The sequence below is a fragment of the Branchiostoma floridae genome, chromosome 6 (genome assembly GCF_000003815.2).
Source record: "Branchiostoma floridae strain S238N-H82 chromosome 6, Bfl_VNyyK, whole genome shotgun sequence".
Lineage (NCBI taxonomy): Eukaryota > Metazoa > Chordata > Leptocardii > Amphioxiformes > Branchiostomatidae > Branchiostoma > Branchiostoma floridae.
In genome coordinates, this window is record NC_049984.1 from 26,116,366 (window position 1) to 26,138,574 (window position 22,209).

Sequence of the window (22,209 nt, forward strand, 5' to 3'; positions counted from 1 at the left end):
TAGTGCTGTTCCATACATCAGTTTGCAATAGGTCCTTACATGAAATCTATGTCCGACGTGTTGCTCCTGGGCTGTGGACATGTTTTTCCCCCTGATTCGGCTGTGAAGATGTTATTTTTCACCTTGGGTCGGCTGTAGAGATGTTTTGTCCCCCTTGGTCGGATGTGGAGATGTTTTGTCCCCCTGGGTTGGCTGTGGAGATGTTTTGCCCCCTGGGTTGGCTATGGAGATGTTTTGTCCCCAGGGTCGGCTATGGTGATGCTTTCATGGTGCGAAACACCACTGCCTCGATGGCACGCGTGACACTGTCCGAGGCGTCATCACTTTCGTCATATATACCTGAGTCGTCCGTCACTCCGCCCATCTCCTCCATGTCGGAGACGTCACTAACGCCATCTGCGGCAGCGATGTGCTCGTGGTTTTGACCGGGTTCCTTAGACTTTTTGCACTGCACTTTTGAGCCAGACAAAGGCAGTATTTTTCTGTAAGGAAGATTCAAAACAATTAGTCAAGTTGCATTTGCAATATATGTATTTTCTTAAATTTGCATTTAGGGGGAACGAGTATATCAAATGTATCTGATCCCCGTCAAAATGTAGTTGTAAGCATTCAACTGCCAGGTGCATTTAGGTGTTTTGCTCGCATATACACATGTACTCATGCACACATAAAGACATATCAGATTTCTTGGCATACCATTGCAACTATTTATCTAATTGCTTTGTAAAGTTAGACCGACACGTTGGCATTGTCGAATTCAGGAAACTGTTCGATGTGAGAAGAAGGCATCTCTGCACCAGCGGAGGAGGAGGAACTGGAGGATGATGGTGCGTTCAGGAGCCAGGATGCCATGGCATTCCTGCTGCCGCTGATTAGTTGTTTGCCCTTCTCCGACGACCTCTGTCTCTCTCTAGATCTGCACTTCTTATAGTGAACTTAATACAAAAACATTGTTGACACTGAGTTAGGGAATTATGATACGAGTATGGACTTCTTGTTCGTGTATTGACCAAAAATGTAAACCCACAATGGTCCTAACAGGTCAAACACCCCTGTTAGCTAGCCTGTCGAAGCCTGCGTTGCACTACTCTCGCTGCCGTGTTCACTTAACAGGGTGCGATTCAAGTGTGTTTTTAATTAAATGTGTGATATCACGTAGTTGTAACTGTTACCTTTTATGTAATGGTAACGAGAGATCGCGTGGTGTAGGATCTCGTAACGGCAGCGTGTCTGGTTTAGAACCTAGAGAATCACACTGAAAGCTTTGAACTTGGACATTAAGACTTTATTGACTCCATTTTGAAGCGACTTTTGAGCCATTCTACGTCTTCTTCATTTGGTAAGATGTCCATCTCACTCAAGTCCTGATGCAAGCCCTGCATGATCACAAAATGCCCTACTGTAGGAAAATCTATGATACATTGTATGTACATGAATTGATGCGTGTGATCTGCGTGTTCTTACTTGAGGGTCATCTCCAAAATCATCAGGCGGTAAGGATCTCGCCGGCACAACGACCCTTGTCCAATTCAGCATCTCAGCATGATGTTCTGGAAAAGTGTAAGATGCTCGTATCAATAATACATGAATGTAACATTTTCACCGATTTCGGCCGGATATGTTCCTAGTCAGGGGCTCCGATAGGCAATTGGGGTATAGCGTATAAACAGAAAATGCAAGCAAGTACTTTAACTTAACTTTATAGTAAAATAACAACAGTACAAAGTTCCTGAGGAGTCTGAGGACATGTAGCACAAACCTTGATAATGTCATCTGCTGCTAAAAGCAGTGATATGGGGAACGTACCCTCCAGGATTTCGAAGTCCTTCCACCGATTGATATCACGCTCTACATGAGACCCCATCCCGATCTCAAAAATATCAATCGGGCTGGGGTTTTGTCAATTGTAAAAGTTGTAGTTGCAGCTATTACAAATCGTCTACCCTGTAGTCTGGTATATCCCATGCAACCTGGTATTTCACAGCCACATAAGGAGAGATAGAAATTACATCTCGCTTTGAGAGTCCCCAGGGGGAACATAGGAGTCCTAAGCTCCACAAAGCATTTAACAAATTCAACATAAATGCATGTACTAGTATGAACCATGTAAGCAGTCGGTGTGGAATCACTATCATAGGCAGCAGCAAACTCAATCACTGGTCAACAAATTCCAAAATATCATAAACATACCTTTGGTTCTGCTGACAGTGGAACTGTTAATCGCGACGTCCAATTTTTCATCTCAGAACGGTGACCATTAACAATGGAAGGCAAATGACAAATATCTTATCATATGCACTGCTTCATGTATTGATGTAAGTATAAGTGGTCATTAACTATTAAAGTGAGACCACACGTGAAATGAAAAGTTTAGAATTACAACCACTTCTAAACGATTTGCTTGTTATCCATATATGCATTCGCAATACTAATGTATGCAAGAAAAAAGGTGTTGGCATCATGAACCTTGACTTGAGCACAGTAGAAACAAGAAGTAAAATAGAAATTTAATAAAGAATAAAATATGCACACCATATAGATACACACGCATGTCTTACAAATATCTTCTACCTCGCATGATGCTGTGTTCACTATGGTTGTGAATAGAGTATTGAACTTGGGGAATATTACAGTGAAGGGTTTAGATTAGAGAGAATATGTTCAAAATACTAATAGTAACAAAATTTATTTGTATTCTGACCGTATACTGCATAAATGACAGCATACCCTGTCTCACTGTTGGACGTTAACCATGATGTTCACATTGCCATATGCCCAGATTTTCCCCTTGCTGCTATAGGAGATGCACGTGGTAGCAGCGTTCTCGCTGACGATTCTCCATGTAGTGCGTGATGAAACTCCCATGCCAGCATGGTTGAGGATCGCCGAAAGCTAGGCATAATAAAAACATCACAATTAAATTATTACCATATCCTACTCAAACTATGCAACATTCTGCAAGTTGCATATTTGCAAATCCAACCTTCCTGTTCGGATAGGATTGGTCTTTAACTTAAGAGGCTGAGGGTGGGCCTGGTACCCTCTTAAATATAGTCTTTTAGATAAGTTTGCATCTTTTCGTATTAAAGGTCTAGTTCCCGCTTGTACTGTGTGAACATGTCAGGTTACCAGGGAATGGGCCTGGTCTTAAAAGTATTTTCTTCCCAGAGCCTGAGTCCTCAGATTATATGTACTGTTGCAGGAGGACACGCCGTATAATTGGTGATAAGTCATGAGGACGCTAGAATGGTGAAGTATTAAAGCGTGCACTTGGCTTCTGCCGTGTAGACCAATCAAAGTCCCCAAAGTTGTTCTCACCAATCAGATTCGACTCCCTGGTTTGTTTTGTTTGGAGCCGCAGTTCTTCAGATGGCGCAGTGCCATGCTTGCCACCTTCCAAGAAGTATGACAGTTGTTTTCTGGTTACGAATAAGCTGCTAGCACAGATTATTTCTAACACTTCATGTGTTAAGAGTGTTGATTTCATCTGTGCTGGAATAAAGGGCATCGAATGTGGGTGATTGTGTGGGAAGTCAGCGAAGAGGTTACTTCCATCCTGCTGGAGGAGCTGGCTGGCATTGTCCAACCATGCCTTCGGGTTCTGGTCCAGGATTTGGATGTGCTTGTGCATATCAAGGTGAAACTGTTAATGCTGTACCATGTCCTATATAGGGCCAGATAGAATAACTTTCTTTGCAATTAGCCTCCATGTACTCTATGAGCTGCACCAGCAACGGATGGTCTGTCTGCTGCCGCATCTCGTCAAACGCACCTCTGATGTGCTCGGCCGGCAAGAAGTGCAGGCCATCAGCTCCCGCATTAACTCGTATGCGCCTGCCTTCTCGTAGTAAGCAGGCTGGAGACCTAAAAGACGATAGGAAACAGATTTGCTTGGATTTAACATTCAAAGCACATGTGTATACGTTTAAAACAATAAACATGTTTGCAGTTAAAAAAATTTTTAAACTTTTTGTTTTGTTTTGTTAAACAATTCGCATGTACAAAGCGATTGTGTACATATTGATCCTCTGTATCTTCCTGTATATGGCAGTCTTTGCTATTGCCTACACTAATTCTTAGTAGTAGTATACAATAGATTTAGCTGTCATATAAAATGTTATGTCTTTCCAATATTGGAAAGGTTACTTTTCTGCGACACTTGTGCTCCCAAATTTCACATCGAGCCAAAATTTAAATATATTAATCATGAAAAAGTGAACATATATTAGTTGCATCAATTTTATTTTAATTTGAACAAATTCAGTTCAGTTCATCCTCTTGGAGGTGACACCTGTGTCTCCACTGAACAAATTAATCCACAGTAAAATTGCTAGTAAGATAGTTAATTACGCAACTTATCATGGTGTGGTGTCTGTATGGTTGCCACAGGAAAAACAAGGTTCACTATCATCCCAGACAACCTCAATACTGTAAGATACAGGGACACCGTTTTTCATTCAGATGCAATGTCTTACCCCTTCAATATGGGGCCGAATGACATTCTGCAACAAGATTACACCGCCTGACCACGCACAAAGTCTACAATGGTCCTTGCTCTGTGTGGACATGCATATTGTAGTCTTAACACTTGCAGAATTGCATTGAATCCCATATACACGCTGACGAGGTATGGCATTGTGACTGAATGAAAAAACGGTTTCCCTGTATCTCACAGTATTGAGGTTGTCTGGGATGATGGTGAACCTTGTTTTGCTGTGGCAGCCATACATACACCACACCATGATACTGCATCCACCAAGCGCTACGCGCTATTACGCTCTATCCGTGCGACAGTCAGCGTGACATTCTCATTGGCGCCTCCGCACCTTAATTTGATCATCCAACTGCCAAACGGGCACATATACTCTACTCAAATGTTAAAGATAAACTTGGATTTTCTGTATACCAAAGATTATGTGAAAAAGGAAAGACTGAATCATTGACACACGCACCCATACTAGCAGGGCGATACAGTGTTGCACACAAAAAGGGAAATTTTGGCACTTTTTGTTTGGTGACCCACTGACGTAAGCATCCCTGGTGCTCGTTCCACGGCTTTATATTCATAAGGAGCTTTTTACCATATGAAAGGAAATCACACACGCTTTTTATTGATTGAAATTGATGCAGAAACAACGGAAATATGATCAGCCAAAGTTGATATTCCAAACTTTTTGTTGCGAGTTAAGTTTATACCTTGCAGGTCCAGACAATACTGTCCATCTCGGCGAGGATTTTCGCCAGACCTGCCGACAGCTTCCCAATGTCTTGTCGAGCGATTGACTATACAGTCGTGCCGCGCCTGGCATCTGTGACGATGTCGCTTGTCGGTAGGAATGTTGCAGAGGTGCGGCATCCTTACAATGTAGGCATCTCTGTCGTACGGGTTGTCGTATTCCCGGAATATATCCATCTCCAACCCCGGGAGTTTCTTACGCTGGAAGGCGTGGTATCTGAAAAATGTAAACCTTGTACATAACAGATACAATAGGGCAACGAGAAACTTATCTGGTTCTCACACAATGTCATATGTACACTAACCTTTGCATTTGTTGGCAAAACACTGGACTGAAGCCATACAAAGGTAAACCGTGTTCATAATTATAACAGATACAATAGGTCACTGAGAAACTCATATGGTCCTCATCTAGAGCAATCCAGCCAACTCTCGTCCTGTACTTGACTGTTTTAAGCATGATTGGTATCTCCCATTACATCCAGCTGGACTGCACACCATATGTTTTTTTTAGTGAAGATTTTCCATTGTCTTAGAACACCAAAATTAGCTTACTTCGAATTTTCAATGCACTTCCGTCGACCTTCTTCAGGAGTGATGATTCAGTTAACCCTGATCACGTGGCTTAGAGACATGTGATTCGAGTAACGAATCATAAATGCCTGGCAAGCGATATCAGCCCCCGTCTCTGCTCAGATGAGCTTTCATGCTTATGTTTTCTTGTTCATTTACTTCCATATCTACTTCATAGTACAGTCCAAAAAAAGCATCTCTGTTGGTTGTGGTGATTTTTGGTTACAACAGAGAGAGCTTCTGCAGATAGTAGAATTGGACATCTTCGACCTCAAACTCATTTAGTAGCTTTTTGGTTCTTTAAAATCTTTTTTTTTTTATGTTTAGTGATGTCTTCTTCCCTACACTTCTCATCTTTAGTAACATGTACAATGGTCTGCCTGACATCTGAGCGTGGCATTCCTTTTAGCACAACTTCATTGAAAACCAACATTTTGTTTTCACGAGCTTTCGTTTCGAACTTCATCAGATCTTCTGTAAGTGGTGTACCTGTGTTGGAGGTGTGAGGTGCGTGATTCCTCATCCAGCGTGTTGGACAGGTACTTTTCTGCTCGAAGTCTTGCCCGCCAGACACTAGCCCCTAGTTGTACGGGTTCCTGTGATGAAGCAGCTGACCTCAAAGAACCGAGCTCTCAGTTGTTGCGGACAAGAAGTGAGATGTCACATACATTAAAGATGAAAAACAAACATATACTCCATGCAGATTGATTTTCATTTTTGTTTTAATAGCTTCTAAAACAGACAAGCACACATTACATTTTGAACTTTTTTGATATACTTTATTAAGCTCTTGAAATGCCTTAATGCTAACATATCTAAAAAAAGGTCTAGTAATAATGCAGATGCAGGTGTTGCTAAGAACAACATGATGATATATTGCGTACACACCTTTTGTAACACATCCAAATTTCTGAACACCCGAACCCAGTCTTCTGCAAGTGATGCACCTTTATGCCAGGCCTTCCGTAATACAGGCACAGTATGCTCTAAGCAAATTAAGCATGTATCAGAAAAGAAAGAGCTTTCACTCAAACCGTGCATCCAATGTGGCTGGGAGAAGACCGTCCACATCAGCTTGCTGTTCCCGAAGCGCATTTTCCCGACCGTCCACATCAGCTTGCTGTTCCCGAAGCGCATTTTCCCCCGGCATGGCGAGCGGCTCGTCCTGGTAGGGATGGACATAACCTTCTGCAACCAGTTCGTCGCCACTCTCAGAGGCTGTGTCGCTTCTAATTTCGCCATTTTGGCTTTCGAGATCCTCTTCGTGCTCAGAGTCAGACATGACTTTCTTTCACCACAATACTCGGCTTGTGACGCCGGTGCTAATGTGAATATCTTCTCTTCAACATAGGCCAGTAACACTAACAGTGCTTCACACAAAAGTGAAAATTTATTCACCGGACATAACAACAGCTAACTCCAAATCGCTGTACATTTACCGACAGAAACATGTAAATCTCTAATGATACGCCGAGAGCAGATAGGGGAAAGTCGGAACAGTCTGTCACCCGCCCCGAAATGTGGCAAAGGCTCGCCACAGTCTGGAGTTGTTTTGTTTTCGGCCGTGCTCAAGCCGAAATCGCAGTACAAAAACACGTTCATTGAAATTGGCCTTCACAAACTATCTACAGAAGCATACATGTTCTTGCGTAAACTCACATATTTTGTGGTGGAAATTATTCTGAGCTGTATTTCTTATAGCAATCCTGGTAAACTTAACGTAGTTGCCGCTACATTGTGAACATACTGTAAACAACGACCGGGCCGAAGCTGCAAGCGGAGACGAGGACACAAACTTCTGCGCTTCTGAGTTCTTATTTGTGCAAATATCTTAGATGAATATACAATATGAACTTCATACCTCAAGGTAATGTATGTTAACTTAGTGATATAGTTGGTATATATCTGAAGCAAATACTGTTAGTCTGCTATTTTCCGCGACAGTATCCATAAGGTAAACATGAACTTTCTTCCGCTTGCGTTACTCACACCTCGGACTTGCAGCAACTTCAAGGGCCTTTAAATATAATTTAGTGAGGGTGAATACGATTTTTAAAATCAAAGAAGGCGAAATATGTGATCTTTTCGACAGACCGAGATTTTTCTATGAATTACGCTTTGTTTGTAAGATATGGGTCCCTCAAAATGTACGTTACTCCCATAGACAGCCATACTAGCAGATAGGGGCTCATCGGAATGACGTCACGGCCTGTTCCTAATTATTCGCATCAAAGAGCACAGAGGTGGCATTTTTAGATCGCCGTTTTAATAACTTCTCGGACATTTCATCTGAAAATTACATCGATATCTTCAGAAAAGATCAAATATTTATGTGAAAGATAGAGGGAATCCCATTTCACCAGTTCTTTAATACATGTGTACAATATGGCATATTAAAGATGGTGGCCTGGATATACAATTGTTTTGCTGATTCCAACAGTTATAGATGGTGCTCATGCTATAAATATATAATAGAGATAACAAAACATAACACAACACAAGTTAGTTGGGATATGAAGTGCCAGCTTACCTCAGTTGATGGCTGGGACATGATGTCGGAGTATTGGTGAGGGATGTGGTTGATAACGACAGAGGCGAATGGACGGAATGCTGTGACGTATCTGGTGAGATACTGACATCCAAGGACCACGAAGTCGCTTCGGAGGGCAGCCCATGTGTCTGGGGTGGGGAGTGAATCGCTAATGTCATACAATGGAAGTGGTTTGATGGGTTGGTCGTCTGGCAGGTGATCGGTAGATACGCGGTCTTGTACGGCTATGTGGTTAGTCCAGTGGATTTGTTGGTTCTGAACGTCCTTGGTTCTTCTTGGTTTGAGACTGGTGGTACATGGTGGGTTTGTACATTGAAGTTAAGGTTGTCAAAACCATGGGTATACTTTGGTGGTGGTGGGGATGGTGCTTGTAGTGGCTGTGGGTGGGGGGCGGCTCCATCATTCATGGGGTGGGGGGCGGCTCCATCATTCATGGGGTGGGGGGCGGCTCCATCATTCATGGGGTGGGGGGCGACTCCATCATCCATGGGGTGGGGGGCGGCTCCATCATCCATGGGGTGGGGGGCGGCTCCATCATCCATGGGGTAGGGGGCGGCTCCGTCATCCATGGGGTGGGGGGCGGCTTCATCCAAGGAAATGTCTAAAAATCCCACTTCCAGGTCCTCTATATCTGCATCTATAATAGGACAGCTCATGGCCATGGGCAAAGGCCTATTTGTCTTGCTCTTGTTGGCGTGGTGGTGTTCTATGGCCTTCTTCAGGGCAAAGAGACCTTCTCCGCATGACTTGGCGATTTCTTCCTGTTTCAACCTGGCATTGCTCTGTGTTGTAGTGAGGCCCATTTTGCCAAGTCTTCTGTACACAGCTGTCTTAGCACCCCCAGCCTGTAACACACAGTAAGGCTGAAAGTTTGGCGTTTCGGCCACGGAGAGCCACAGCTGCACTGGCGGTTGAGTGGTGTGTTGAGATTTCTGTGATCGTGTCCAAAACAGAAAGTGCAAATGGGGTAGTCTCTGCAAGTCACTGTGCAGACTTTGAAGGGAGAACTGCTGTAGGTGATGGGATGTTGACTTGTAAAGGATGGAGTCGCTGTTAGCAGCTGTCAGGTTTTTGCATTCTCTGTTGATCATGTGAAGCATTTGGGATTTCAGTTCTTCTGATAGACTGTCGCACGTCATCATCAGTCTAGCAGCAGTCTTCAATCGTCCCCTTGCCAGGTTCTCCACGATCCCTTGAAGGCTGTCCTTGCATGTGATGATGTCTGGTCTCTCCGGTCGTGACTGATATGTCACCATGACCTGAAAAGATAGATGTGTCTCTACATCAATGTCTCAAAATCTATATTATTTGGGGGTTTGAAATAACAATAAAAAGTGTCACAAATACATTCCCAAGGGTTTAGGTGTGTAGTACATATATATAAGAATGATACATAAAACGATATTAGAAAGTACTTCCTATACTATACTACATTCTAAAATATAAATCAAGCTTGTTTTGTTGGGCTCCTTTTGGAACAGTCAAACAAAGATTTACAATATTTTCAATAGTATAATTCTATATGGTTATACTCTAATACTGTGTAATGCAAAATAAATCCAAGGCACATGTACTTTGTGCAATACTAGTTTGCTGATACAAGTACTAGGACAATAACTCCCCGCCACTGGGTTATGTAATGAGTTAGTGACGTCACTGCCTTGACTGTCAGGGATCCCATGATCCTCTTCGGTCTCTTCTATCATGGCTGTACTTGAGTGAGCATCACGGATTAAACGCCTCTTCCAATCAAGTTGCATCGGCTCCTATGATTCACTATCGCGTCCCCTTGTCAATGTTGGCGTGGTGTGCAGCGGCTGGGAAACGAAACCCAGGCCCAAACCCGTGCTTTGCGCAGGGGAGATCGCACTCTGAGTGGACGGGAAGCCACTAGCAAATGAGGATGTAGGTAAACAATGGCGCTATCACATGTGCAGGAGGGGATCTGGTCTTTAATAGCTCCTCGGCGGAGCCCTTGGTCGGAAGTTATGCGTGTCTACACCTCATCCCTGCGCCAGCTTCGCTGAACAACCCCCAGAGGACTCATAGAAGTCGCAGGGAGTAGTTCTCGGCTTACCTATCCGGCAAAACCCCGAATCTTCCCAGTGTCCCCCGGCCGTGTGAGTACAACGTCAAAATTCACCAACCGCCATGTTTCTTTCGTTCAACCTTCAACATAACGTTCTACCCGATTTGACGCGGACCGCCCACGGACTTTCCCACCTACGAACTTCGCTCGACAAACTTCGTCTGATCACCGCTGAACTGTACCAGCTCAGGAGAATATCATCTACACTGAACTGTGTACCAGCCAAGAGGCACATTATGCTCCAGCCGAGAAGAACATCGCTCACGCTGAACTGTAACTGTTAACACCACCGGCCAAGAGGAGCGTCGCATGTCGCAGAACTTTGACATTCACGAACTTTGCCCAAACAGAACTCTGCTTAATACCAGTATTTTTTCTTCTTTTTCTGCAGATAATCGATATTGTATTCGTCCCCATTTTATGTTAGCTAGACATTGTTATCTCACAGAAAAACATTGACAATCTATTTCAGTTCAACTGTTACCTTCATTTGTCCGTAATGTATTCACAATCTGATGTTACATCTTATCTCTCATATTGTGTTTAACAAACCTTACCTCATTAGTCAACAATTTTCTTCACGTACTTTGTAATGTTATATCTGTCTTTTCATTAGATCTAGATTTCCCAAGTATTGTTATGGGGTTATTTCATGGATTCACTATTATTAATGCACACTCTGCAGATTTATAGTATTTATACCATTTTATTACAAAAAGTAGACAACAGGCTCTGTTTTCTGACATTACATTTTTGTTACCACATGATAATTTGGTAAAAAGGAGAAAGAGAGAAATAAGAAGATAAAGAGAAATCACGCCACTGGGTTATGTAATGAGTTAGTGACGTCACTGCCTTGACTGTCAGGGATCCCATGATCCTCTTCGGTCTCTTCTATCATGGCTGTACTTGAGTGAGCATCACGGATTAAACGCCTCTTCCAATCAAGTTGCATCGGCTCCTATGATTCACTATCGCGTCCCCTTGTCAATGTTGGCGCCCATAATTTCAAACAAGTTAGTACAGTTTTAAGTCCTCAGAAATATCAGAGCACGGTATCTGTTTTTCACTTTGTCTTCAATCAGAAGTTGCAATTGACACCTTATTAACCAAATCACACCGAGTTGTGAAATTTTTATGAAAATATTTCCTATCCCATCTGCACGGGAACCATTTACCTTATCATCACGAAAACAAATTGATTCCTGTTCAGAGTATGATATGTGTCATAAAACAATCCATAGATGACAGTTTGTTGCTGGATATTTTTTATAGCACAAGTGCATACTACTTTTATTTTTCTCTTGGTCAGTTCTCTTGGTATATAACCCACTATTTCTGGTCCTCGCTCTGTGTGCACACGGACTGCCATAGCATTTACATATATAATGTCTACCTTTGGAACTTTAACTGTTCATACATTCCTACGTAGGCATCACCAAATACCAACTGTCTCCGTTCTTCATACGTAACCCCCAGAACTGAAAAGGGTCCCCTTCCTCATCTTCACACAATGATTCCACAGTTTCACATTCAAAAATAGTGTCACTCTCTGTATCTAATAAGTTATATGCTACCTAAGTATCGTAAGAGCTAATAGTTGTCTGGGAAAACTGGAACATGATGTCTTCAGAATAATTGTCAGGTAGAGAAAAGTACTCTCATTCCCATACAACAAGATATGGTTTGTTTTCAGCTGTAATGGTGCAGGATTTTTGTACTGTGATGTCAAACGGTGGTGTGTCTAGTAGAATTCTGTGGTCGGAAGCTTTGAACAGGCAAGATGTATGGGAAAGTTGATTTGAGGATAGTGTGCCAGTGAGAAAGTCAATAGTCATAACAGGAAAACATGGTGGTGTCCACTCTAATGCTGAATACGATAGAGATTTCTGTTGTTGTTTGTTGACTGCGCAAGTTGTATTGTATCGATATTGCAGATTTGGTGGAGTCAGCATCACTGCTTGATAGGGTCTCAACAAATGTGTAGTCAGTCTGATCTGAAAGTGAGAAAGACAATGCATTGTCAATAAAATTTGTATAGCATTTGCCAAATGTGACTCCATGAACAACTATATTATTACCGCAGACGTAGTTTAGTTCGTGTTAACGTTTAACATATGCTGCGAACTTATCGTAGAATGTTTTCAGTTTGGTCATTTTGTGTATCTAGAGTGATAAGATTCAGAAAGGTTCATATTTGGAACATTCAAGTCTGCATCTGTATTGGTTTCGGTGAAACAAAGTTACCTTGTTGAAAAGCTTCATTACTACGCTGCCCAAGTCCTTGTTAACAATGGGGTCGTCCCAACCAAACTGTACTTCCGACAGCAGATGCTTCTAAGAAGCCTACATGAAAGGACGTGAAATTCCGTTTGAACATCGGTTTCGAAGTTTTTTTCGTCAATCACCTGCTCTATAGGGATCATAGCTCCTTGAATACATGGAAATGTTGCTTGTCAACTGCACATTTTCAATGTATTTTCTCCTCTCATACCTGTCTGCAGGTGAAAAATCACTCATATTTACTGCTGTATATGACATGATTTCGTTAGGATCAATTTGCAGTTTTCGATACGGAGATGTGGCACAATCAGATGCAGATATTGCCAGAGTCCGATTCACACGAATCTGGAGGCGTTTCCACCATGATTTCCTTGGCCACTGAAATAGCATCTTCCTTTTCCAGGAGCGTCAAGTGGTTGATCTTTTGACCTGACATCTCCAAAATAGACTTACTAGTATAGTGTACTTCTTCAAGGCATGGTATCGTTTGACATCGTATTATCAGGCTAGAAAGTCTTTTCCTCGACCAGAGGGACTCCTACATCTTGATACATATCGGCAAATACCCTAGGATCTCGCTCATAGGAGGAGTAAGAAGTATTTGCAAACAAAAAGTCGTCTAATATGTGAGTTGGATAACGAATGTTTAGTTTGTTTAGCGCTATCCATTCAAGGGCAGTACTGACTGCCTCCAGCAATCGCACATGATGTTGAAGATCCTACTGTGGAGCGGATTGTAGGGCAGGAAGCAGAGTTTTGAGATTGATGAACTTGTTTTGCCAGATCCTTGTTTGAAAAGACAATAAGTCCGTAGGTAACAAGTTCAGAAGCCTTCTGTGTACAGCCCTCGAAGTTGTTCTTGGAGCTGCAACATTTGTCCCTGATACCGTGATCTGTGAAAAAAATAGGACTGCTGTCAACAATAAAATCAAGTTTAGTGCCAGTCGGTATATATCCAATGAAATGAGCGAAGCTCGTAACACATGCTAAAGGTGGCATAAAGTTCGTAAACAATAAGCTTTAGAAATTTTAGGGGCAATAGCTTTCTTGCTTGTAGGTTATCATGCTGAAGAGTAACACTTGCTGCAAAGCTCAGTAGACAATGTACAGGTTTTCCACATCCCGTTAATCATGATTTCATATTATTACGTCAATATATGCAGTATCAGATTATAAAGATAGTTGTATCATCAGGTCCATTCCATCAAGAATCCGTTACCTCTGGGTTCTGCTCTTTCTCCAGCAGGCTTCTTAGGTCATCAGGGACTGCTGACTCCTCGTTATCACAGTTTTGTTCCACGTACTGTGGAAGCTTGGTCAGGACCCATCATGTTCCAACTTTAGAATATGCTGCCATAGCTGTAGCGCTTTTACCTGATTTCATCATCTAACCTAGATAGTTTTCCCACACGAATTGTTCCTGGTCAGAGTCAAGATAAGGGAGCCATTTTGGTAGCTGCCCATTTAATAGTTTTTGGGCATCGATGTTTCTACTTTGAAAGGAGACAGGAATAATTTTTGGTATTCCTTTAGCCTGCTACATTCTGGCATCATATTAATTAGTTGTTCAGGGGTGTGGGCCTCTTGATGACGTAGTTTGTCGGCCACACGGCTGAACATCTGATCTGCAGACAGAATGAAATTGAAGTCACTTGATGTTTAAAACTTTACAATGTTATTCTCCATTGTATTAAGTTCACTCTCCTTTTGGCATCAATCTTCAGCCCTGTCTCCAGCTCTAGCCGGCTGATGTTCTGTAACTTGTCTCAGGCCAGCTCGTAGAAGGTGGCGATGTGGATGGCCATGACGTGCGTCTTCCGTCCATCCAAGTCCATCTCAGACAGCTTTATGGACCTCTTTAGCTACAAGAAAAGAAACAGTCCTGTAAGAAATGGTACTTCTCTCTAATCCCCATGTTATAATAGGAACAGTGTGTCATTGTGGTTAGAAATTTCCATTACCTTATGGCAAGGCCAATCCTTATAATCCAGTCATAGGTATCAACACAAGCTTTATACATCAAGACACACTGTGGCTTCATACAACAAAATATAAAACTGCTTCACTTAGGTTCAGAGGACATACAACCTTGGCTAACAAAACCATTGAAGTCATGACCTGCCAACACAAAGTTCATGACTAATAGTGACACGGCACGAAATCTGGTATTTAAGCAAGCTTAAACTCAACGTAAACGATACGTTTCTGCACCCTTTCCGCAACTTAACGACATCTATCCGTGAACGTAAAGATTCCCTTTAATGTAACCTTTACGTTGGCACTTATATGTACTTATATGCACTCCTCACGTGCCTTTCCGCAACTATTAGACGTGTTTATTCCGTATTTACGTATCCTTTACGGGCGGAAAGTACGCGTTTCTTAGGACCTTTCCGTAATCTTTCGGCCACCTTTATAATCTATTTCCGTAACCATTTCCCCTACGTTTATGTTCCGTTCACGCAGACTGAAAGGGTAATTAAAGCAAGAACTTTCCGTGGTCGTTCCGTATCCTTTTATCGAGCTTAACGTGCTATCAACGTCATCTTTACAATAAGTTTCCGTTCCGTGAATGACTTAAATATCAACTTTACGAACCATTTTCCCTACGTTTATGTTCCGTTCACGCAGACTGAAAGGGCACTTAAAGCAAGAACTTTCCGTGGTCGTTCCGTATCCTTTTATCGAGCTTAACGTGCTATCAACGTCATCTTTACAATAAGTTTCCGTTCCGTGAATGACTTAAATATCAACTTTAAGAACCTTTTCCCCTACGTTTATGTTCCGTTCACGCAGACTGAAAGGTTACTTAAAGCAACAACTTTCCGTGGTCGTTCCGTATCCTTTTATCGAGCTTAACGTGCTATCAACGTCATCTTTACAATAAGTTTCCGTTCCGTGAATGACTTAAATATCAACTTTACGAACCATTTTCCCTACGTTTATGTTCCGTTCACGCAGACTGAAAGGGCACTTAAAGCAAGAACTTTCCGTGGTCGTTCCGTATCCTTTCATCGAGCTTAACGTGCTATCAACGTCATCTTTACAATAAATTTCCGTTCCGTGGATGACTTAAATATCAACTTTACGAACCTTTTACACTAGCTTAACGTGGTCTTAGTTTATCCTTTACGGTGAATTAACGAGCCATGAATGGCTTATATGTCATCATTGCGAATCTTTAAATGACCATTACGTGGTCTAAGATCATCATTTACGTTTACTTAACCTGTCATGAATGTCAACTTAAATGTCAACGTTTCTAACCTTAAGAGACCGGTATATGTAAATATGAAGACAACAGAAACAGGTATGCGTTTAGAAAAAAAATGTATTTTTGGAAACATAATAGTCACTCAACATGATAAGTCACTCAACTGTAATTGTGAGAAAGTATGCGAAAATTAACTTTAAAAAAACATGACACCATTACATTGATATTCCTTCCCACATTTTACAACTTAAACACGCATTACTACATTGCTACATCATTGCAATACTATCCAAGCTACATGTATACGTTACTTCACTACACTTGAACCACTACAGTGTGCTCCCACCCTAGGCCTATTTAACATTACTGACATAGCGACATCATTAACCCTAACCTTAACCCTTAACACTGACTCTAAACCTAACGTCACGGTCCATAAGCGTGCCTACAGTCACTCGGTCAGACTGTCGTCCAGGTTGGGACCCCTGTCCGCCTGCCGCCTCCGCGTGATTGCCCACGCGGGGGTGCCTTCGGGTTTGTCCCTATTAGACAGCACTGTCGATTCAACCCGTACAACACCCCTCTGTGGGCAAACCTCATCCAGGGAGTCTTTCAGCTTCCTGAGAGACTTCGACTCCCAGGCGAGGCGGCGGACGGTGTATCCCTCCTGGTCCTCTTCTCCACTGGACTCAGACGACATGAAATCTTCATGTAGGAACTCCTCCACCCTCTTCTTGCTTTTCTCCGTCCAGTCCTGTGCCTTCTCCAGGGCGCGGCTCCTGCGCTCCACTTTCTGTAACAACATGGTTCTATTGTTACCTACTGATATGTAACATGCATTGGCATAATACCGGCAGTAAGTCTTGTAACCCTACATGCAACAATAATTATTTCTGAGGTATGCACACTTCAATACATCATTTACAAAGCATCGATAACAATGCATTCGAAGACAACAAGGCCAAAAGTTTTCAGTATCTTTTTCGGGACAGGCAGCTCGTCGTGGGACGAACACACTGTCACATTCATTGCCAGATTTATAGCGGTTGTGACGGACAAAAGTTAAATGAAAATTCTTGACAGTATACGTCCGTTTTCTCATGACATTTTGTATGCTCATGCAGGTTTATGTTTTATGCATTTACTAAGAGAAAAGGAAGGAACAGCAGAGGATGTATAAAAGTACATAGCGACAGTTAATTGTGCCGCGTTTCTTCCTGGCGGTATTTTTACCCCCTCCCAACCACGCGCTCGTTCTCCGTGTAATTCCGCGGCGTAATACAATTACAATATTACGCTTTTAGCAGGCCAAGAGTGGCAGAAAAGTTACACAGAAGAAGTGGCAAGGGTAAGCTATAACAGCAACATGTTCAATCAGTATGGCTAGAGAAATCGTCGTAAACGTGGCGGTATTATGATAATAGATGACGAATCCAGTTGCGAAATATTGCTGATGACACATCATTCAAAGTATCAAAGTTGCAACAATGAGTTACGGTTTGCAATATAATCGTATAGATCTACTTAGAATAAGTAATGTGTCGAATTTATAATGTTTACCTGCACGAGACGCTGTCGCTTCCTAATGGAAGCCCTGTGTGCTGTCATCTTTCCCTTTTCTCGCCGCACCTTGTCGTCCCGCTGGGACCGAAAGTACCGTACCGCAGCGTCTAAAAAGAATCAATAGAGCCAACATTGTCACAACCAATAGATATTGTCAAAAGCTACAGCAAGTTGCCCAACATTATAAAACTTAATCAATTGCAAATATACATTGTAGAGAAGACTTTGATGTATTAAATCCAAGTTGTACCTTAGCAAACCTTCAAAAACTACATAGTTCGACCTTACAGAAACCAAATGTTTTGAAATGTAGTCTGATTCATGCCACACATGCTAAACGATAGTCTAAACAATAGTTCAAATAATCAAACATTCACCTCTCATTTCCTTGGGAGAGAAGGGGCATTTCTCCGCCCCGCCGTAGTCCTTGACCACCTCGGCCCGCAGGGCTGTGATGACGCTGTCGTTGGTGGGTGAACTCACACTGAAACAAAAAGTAACATGTTATTTTGCGATTCTTTAGACTATATTCATCGATCAAACTTTGATGTTGGGGATAACAATATACATATATTCGTATTCCTGGGAATGACATAAGTATACCTAAGCTATCTCAGCATGTTAAGATTCCTTAAAGTAAGGAGGTCTACGCAGTTATTTGCGCTTCAAACTGAAAACAAAAAAAATCCATTTTACGGCCATTTCTTTATATAGTTAGTTGAATCAAGCCTACCACAATACGGAACACTATTCAAGGCATGTAAGGAGTCGATATTTTCTCCGTGCGAGCGCGTTTGAAAACCTGGGAATCTGCACGCCCGCGCTGGGTTTCAGCCATTTTGTTTCTTCGCCGACAAAATCCGAGTAGTCCCGAGTCTGCCCGAGTCTACCCGGAGATTGGTCACGTGGTTCACCGTGACCTTTCACGCACCCGGAACTCACCGGAGATTCCCGACCAATAACCGTGGATGATAACTTCTTGTTTGAATTCTCACCAGTGCCTAACTAGGGGGGGTCAACAAGTTACAGCGCGCGTAGGACGAAATGTTTGTAGGCTAATTCTCTACGTTGCAAACGTGAAATAATGACACAAAAGCGTCAAAAAGTAGTTGTAAATCTGAGATTTCTTAGTTCTAGAATATTTCAAATTTGAGCGCAAAAAACTGCGCAGTAGACCTTTAACATCGTGCCGCGAATTTTTCCAGGATCTTTAAATAAACTTGGAGATTGAATACTAATACTGTACAAACAGTTCACCGCCGCGGTAATTCAAAATGGTAAAAGTAGGAGTGGGTGCCATTTTGTCATTAATATCCGCTTGTTTTGGGCTCTGGTTGGTTCACCTCGAATGACTTAATCCCCAAGCAGATCCTACGGTAGCATATATAAAGAGTGTGTTTTGCTACCGGGGACCTGCCTAATCTCCAAGCAGATACTACGGTGCCATAAGATAGTATCAAAGCTGGCCAGGGAGTATAGCCGGCTAAGGGAGTCAAACGGGCACCGGTAAGTTTGATACTATACATTGCGCACCGTGGATCTGGTTGGAGATTAGGACCTGCCGGCCGCACAGAAACGGGGAGGAGCGTTTCTATTCAACAATGGCAAATACACACCTCTTAGCTGACTACACTCCTTGGCCAGTTTAGTACTATCTTATGCCATCGTATGCCATCGTAGGATCTGCTTCGAGATTAGAATGACCTGCACTCTGACAGGCTAATTACTTGTTTTTCGCGCGCATTTTGCAGATTGTTCCTTCGCTGATCAGAATACTAGTACATGTACTAACCTTGCATAAATTTCGGGACGTTTAAAGAATAATAGTACCTTGCATAAATTCCGTTTGTAACAAAGAGGTACAGAAACCATAGCCTACTTTGCAGGGATACCTTAGCATGTTCAACGTCTTGGACTCGTGTCATATCGTCTATTTGTGCTCGGATGGGTCTTAGCTTTAAAAATTAATAACCCAGGCTCCGGCAGCCATGGTATGTCTTCCCGAGGACCTCAGATAAGCACTACGGTGAGGTGTCATACAGGGAGACTTTGCCCGCCTTCTACTGACTTTATACCCCCCCCCCCCTTTATTCACAATTTCCCCGTCGTATATCTGGGCAAAGTTTATCCAGTGTCAAAGCAGATATTGAAAGGCAATGATACCACCTTGTCTGGGAAAACTGCTAGAGGATGTGCTCGACAGCCAGGGCACCTCTTGTCCAGACCTTAGATAAGCAGGGGAGGTGACTTTGCAGACTCTGGAATCCAGTCTACATTCGTGGCTTGGTCCGAACGTAGCTTAGTAGTTTAGACTCTCTACGGGCAAATGCAGTTCTCTACCGCCGAGGTAAGCGTTTTCACCCGTTCGGATTTTCACGCGGCGGTAGGGCCTAATGGGAGTAATTGTCTGCCTATCAAACAACAATTATCAAACTCTCATCGGGCAACAGTTCCATCGTGAAAATCTTACCGGGGCAACGAAACGTTTACCCCGGTGGCAGAGAGCTTCATTTGCCCGTAGAGAGTCTAAACTAGCCACGTTCGGACAAAGCCACGAATATTGACTGGATTCCAGGCTACTAGTACTAGTATTCTCTGCAAGTCACCCCCGGGGTGCTTATCTCAGGTCTCGGCAAGGATAGCCTTGGCTGCCGAGCGCATACTCTAGCAGTCTTTTTCCCAGACTAGGGGGTCACATTGCATCCAACATCTGCTTGGACACTAGAGATACAGTACCCAGATAGCATACGATATACGGCGGGGAAATGTAAATGGTAGGGAGGGGGCTTGTAAAGTCAGTAGCCTTATTTGACACCCCCGGAGTGCTTATATGGGGTCCTCGGGAAAACCTGCCTTGGCTGCCGGACAGATTCTCTGCCAGCCCTGGCCAAAAGTCTGGCTCCCAGGCCAGGCTAGTTTTGGATGCCAAAATGATTCCAGGGCCTGCCCAGGCCGGCTCCTCGGAAAAATGCCCGCGAATCGACCCCCAGAGATGCCGGTGAAGGAGGCTAGCTTAGTTAACGCAAGGGTCTATTTAAACTCGGACATATGGCAGAATTTCATGGGAGCATGTTGACCCTGGAGCCGAGGAGCTAGTCTGTACAGGGCCTCTGGCATCTAGACTAGAACTGGGCTTACTCTCGAAGCAGAGATTGGCATTCCCTGGGTGCCAGACAGGATCGGGTAGCTAGCGAGTTTTGTTCGGGGTTGCAAGGCAGTCGGCCCGCCGATCTCACATTAGCGCTCCGGGGACTTTAAGCTCTACGGAGGTATCGCTACCTCTCGGACTTAAACTCCCCAAGGCGTTAATAGGAGCTCGGCGGGCCTGACTGTCTTGGGCCACCGAACAAACTGTCCTAGCTACCCGATCCCGACTGGCACTCAAATACATGCAGCATAATAATTTTCAGGCACGCTAGCCCTATAAAGTTAGATTTACAACAAATTGGACGCATCCCATACCTTTCAGTCAAGTCAAACCCATCAAAATCGTTCTGGCCATCCACCAAGACTCGGTACATTTTCCGCACATCATCCTAAAATGTTGAATTGAAAAGGCAAATTAAATTTGGTAACATGTTCTTGAGTTATTTGCTAAAAGAGAGCTGAACAACACATTTCACTCATATGTAACATATCGAGAGACAAACACAGCCCTTGTTTCAGTAGCTTTTAGTTTAATTTGTAACATTGCAGTCAACACGTAACTTTTTAGCCTGGGTACCATACCATCGAGGCGCTCGGCGGTGTAGGGGTGGTCGCCAGTACAGTTCATTGGTACAGGCCGGTGGAGTTCTTACGGGGTTGGGTTTATAAGTCGCGCCCCGACGCGGGCGCGGTAAACTCAAAAGGCCGGCTACAAGCTCTATCGGCGAAATCTCAAAGGGCAGCTAATCAGACAGGCTAACAGAAGCAGGTCGGTGCCGGGAAAAGCACCCCAAAGCCGACCGCGGAGAATGGTACCCAGGCTGGTAACTTTTGTGTGCTATGACTTGACACATTATAAAAAACGAAGTCACTACCAGACAAGCAGCATTTTATAGCTACTATAAGTGGCATTTGGCATTAGAAGCGGTTCAGACCAAGAATCACGCAGTAAAAGATGTGCTTACCCTGCATTTGTGTGGCACTTTTGACGCAGTCCTCCGTCGGCGTTTGGTGCCGCGGGGGACGCGCCCATCTCCGCTCTCCGGCCGGCTGCTGTTAGACGGGCCTGCCGCGGCTTCTTGCAGACGCTGACCCTGGAGATTTTGGATCAGTTTGGACTGGTCTTCCAACTTTTTCATCACCGCCTGAAGAATCAGGGCCATGTTTTCCTGCTGTCCACGCTCCATTGGATTGTCTGCCATGGTTTAGATGCGAAGAGAGTCGACCGTTGACTTACTTGTCTTCAAAATAGACGCTGTCAGAATGACGGTTCACTTCTGTCTGCGATTTGAAAATGGTAGTCTTTTCTCTTATTGGATACCGCCCTATCACATGACTTTGCTTAGTTGCAAGTTCACTTTTACGGATTTGCATGAAAACAATGCATCACTTACCAAATTCATGTTGCAGGATAAAGCACAATGAAAGCGCGAAACAGACCAGGAAAGGAGTTCGTTGTTTGTTTATTTAGCACGAGGGCGGAAGCTGATTTTGACACCTTTCGTCGGTGCATCTGAGTGCGGGTAAAACACAAGATTATTGTCTGCTATGTT

The 22,209-nt window shown here is 43.3% G+C and overlaps 1 protein-coding gene across 1 annotated transcript; it reads right to left on the reverse strand.

The window, feature by feature from the left end:
* Positions 1-16,045: 16,045 nt before the first annotated feature.
* LOC118418659 lies at positions 16,046-21,936 on the reverse strand. The gene is made up of 5 exons (XM_035824667.1): positions 21,622-21,936; positions 20,972-21,045; positions 17,887-17,993; positions 17,507-17,616; positions 16,046-16,739 (listed from the first exon to the last, which is right to left on the reverse strand). Exons 1-5 carry the CDS (start codon positions 21,856-21,858, stop codon positions 16,398-16,400), a joined length of 870 nt encoding a protein of 289 aa, XP_035680560.1. The 5' UTR covers positions 21,859-21,936; the 3' UTR covers positions 16,046-16,397.
* Between the last annotated feature and the right edge of the window lie 273 nt (positions 21,937-22,209).

Excerpts from the sequence above, each read along its gene's own strand:
- LOC118418659 (XM_035824667.1), bottom strand. The coding sequence starts at position 21,858 with ATGGCAGACAATCCAATGGAGCGTGGACAGCAGGAAAACATGGCCCTG. Across the intron at positions 17,617-17,886 it reads CTCTCCCAAGGAAATGAGAG|ACGCTGCGGTACGGTACTTT; the intron begins GTGAATGTTTGA and ends GATTCTTTTTAG. Across the intron at positions 16,740-17,506 it reads AGCGACAGCGTCTCGTGCAG|AAAGTGGAGCGCAGGAGCCG; the intron begins GTAAACATTATA and ends ATGTTGTTACAG.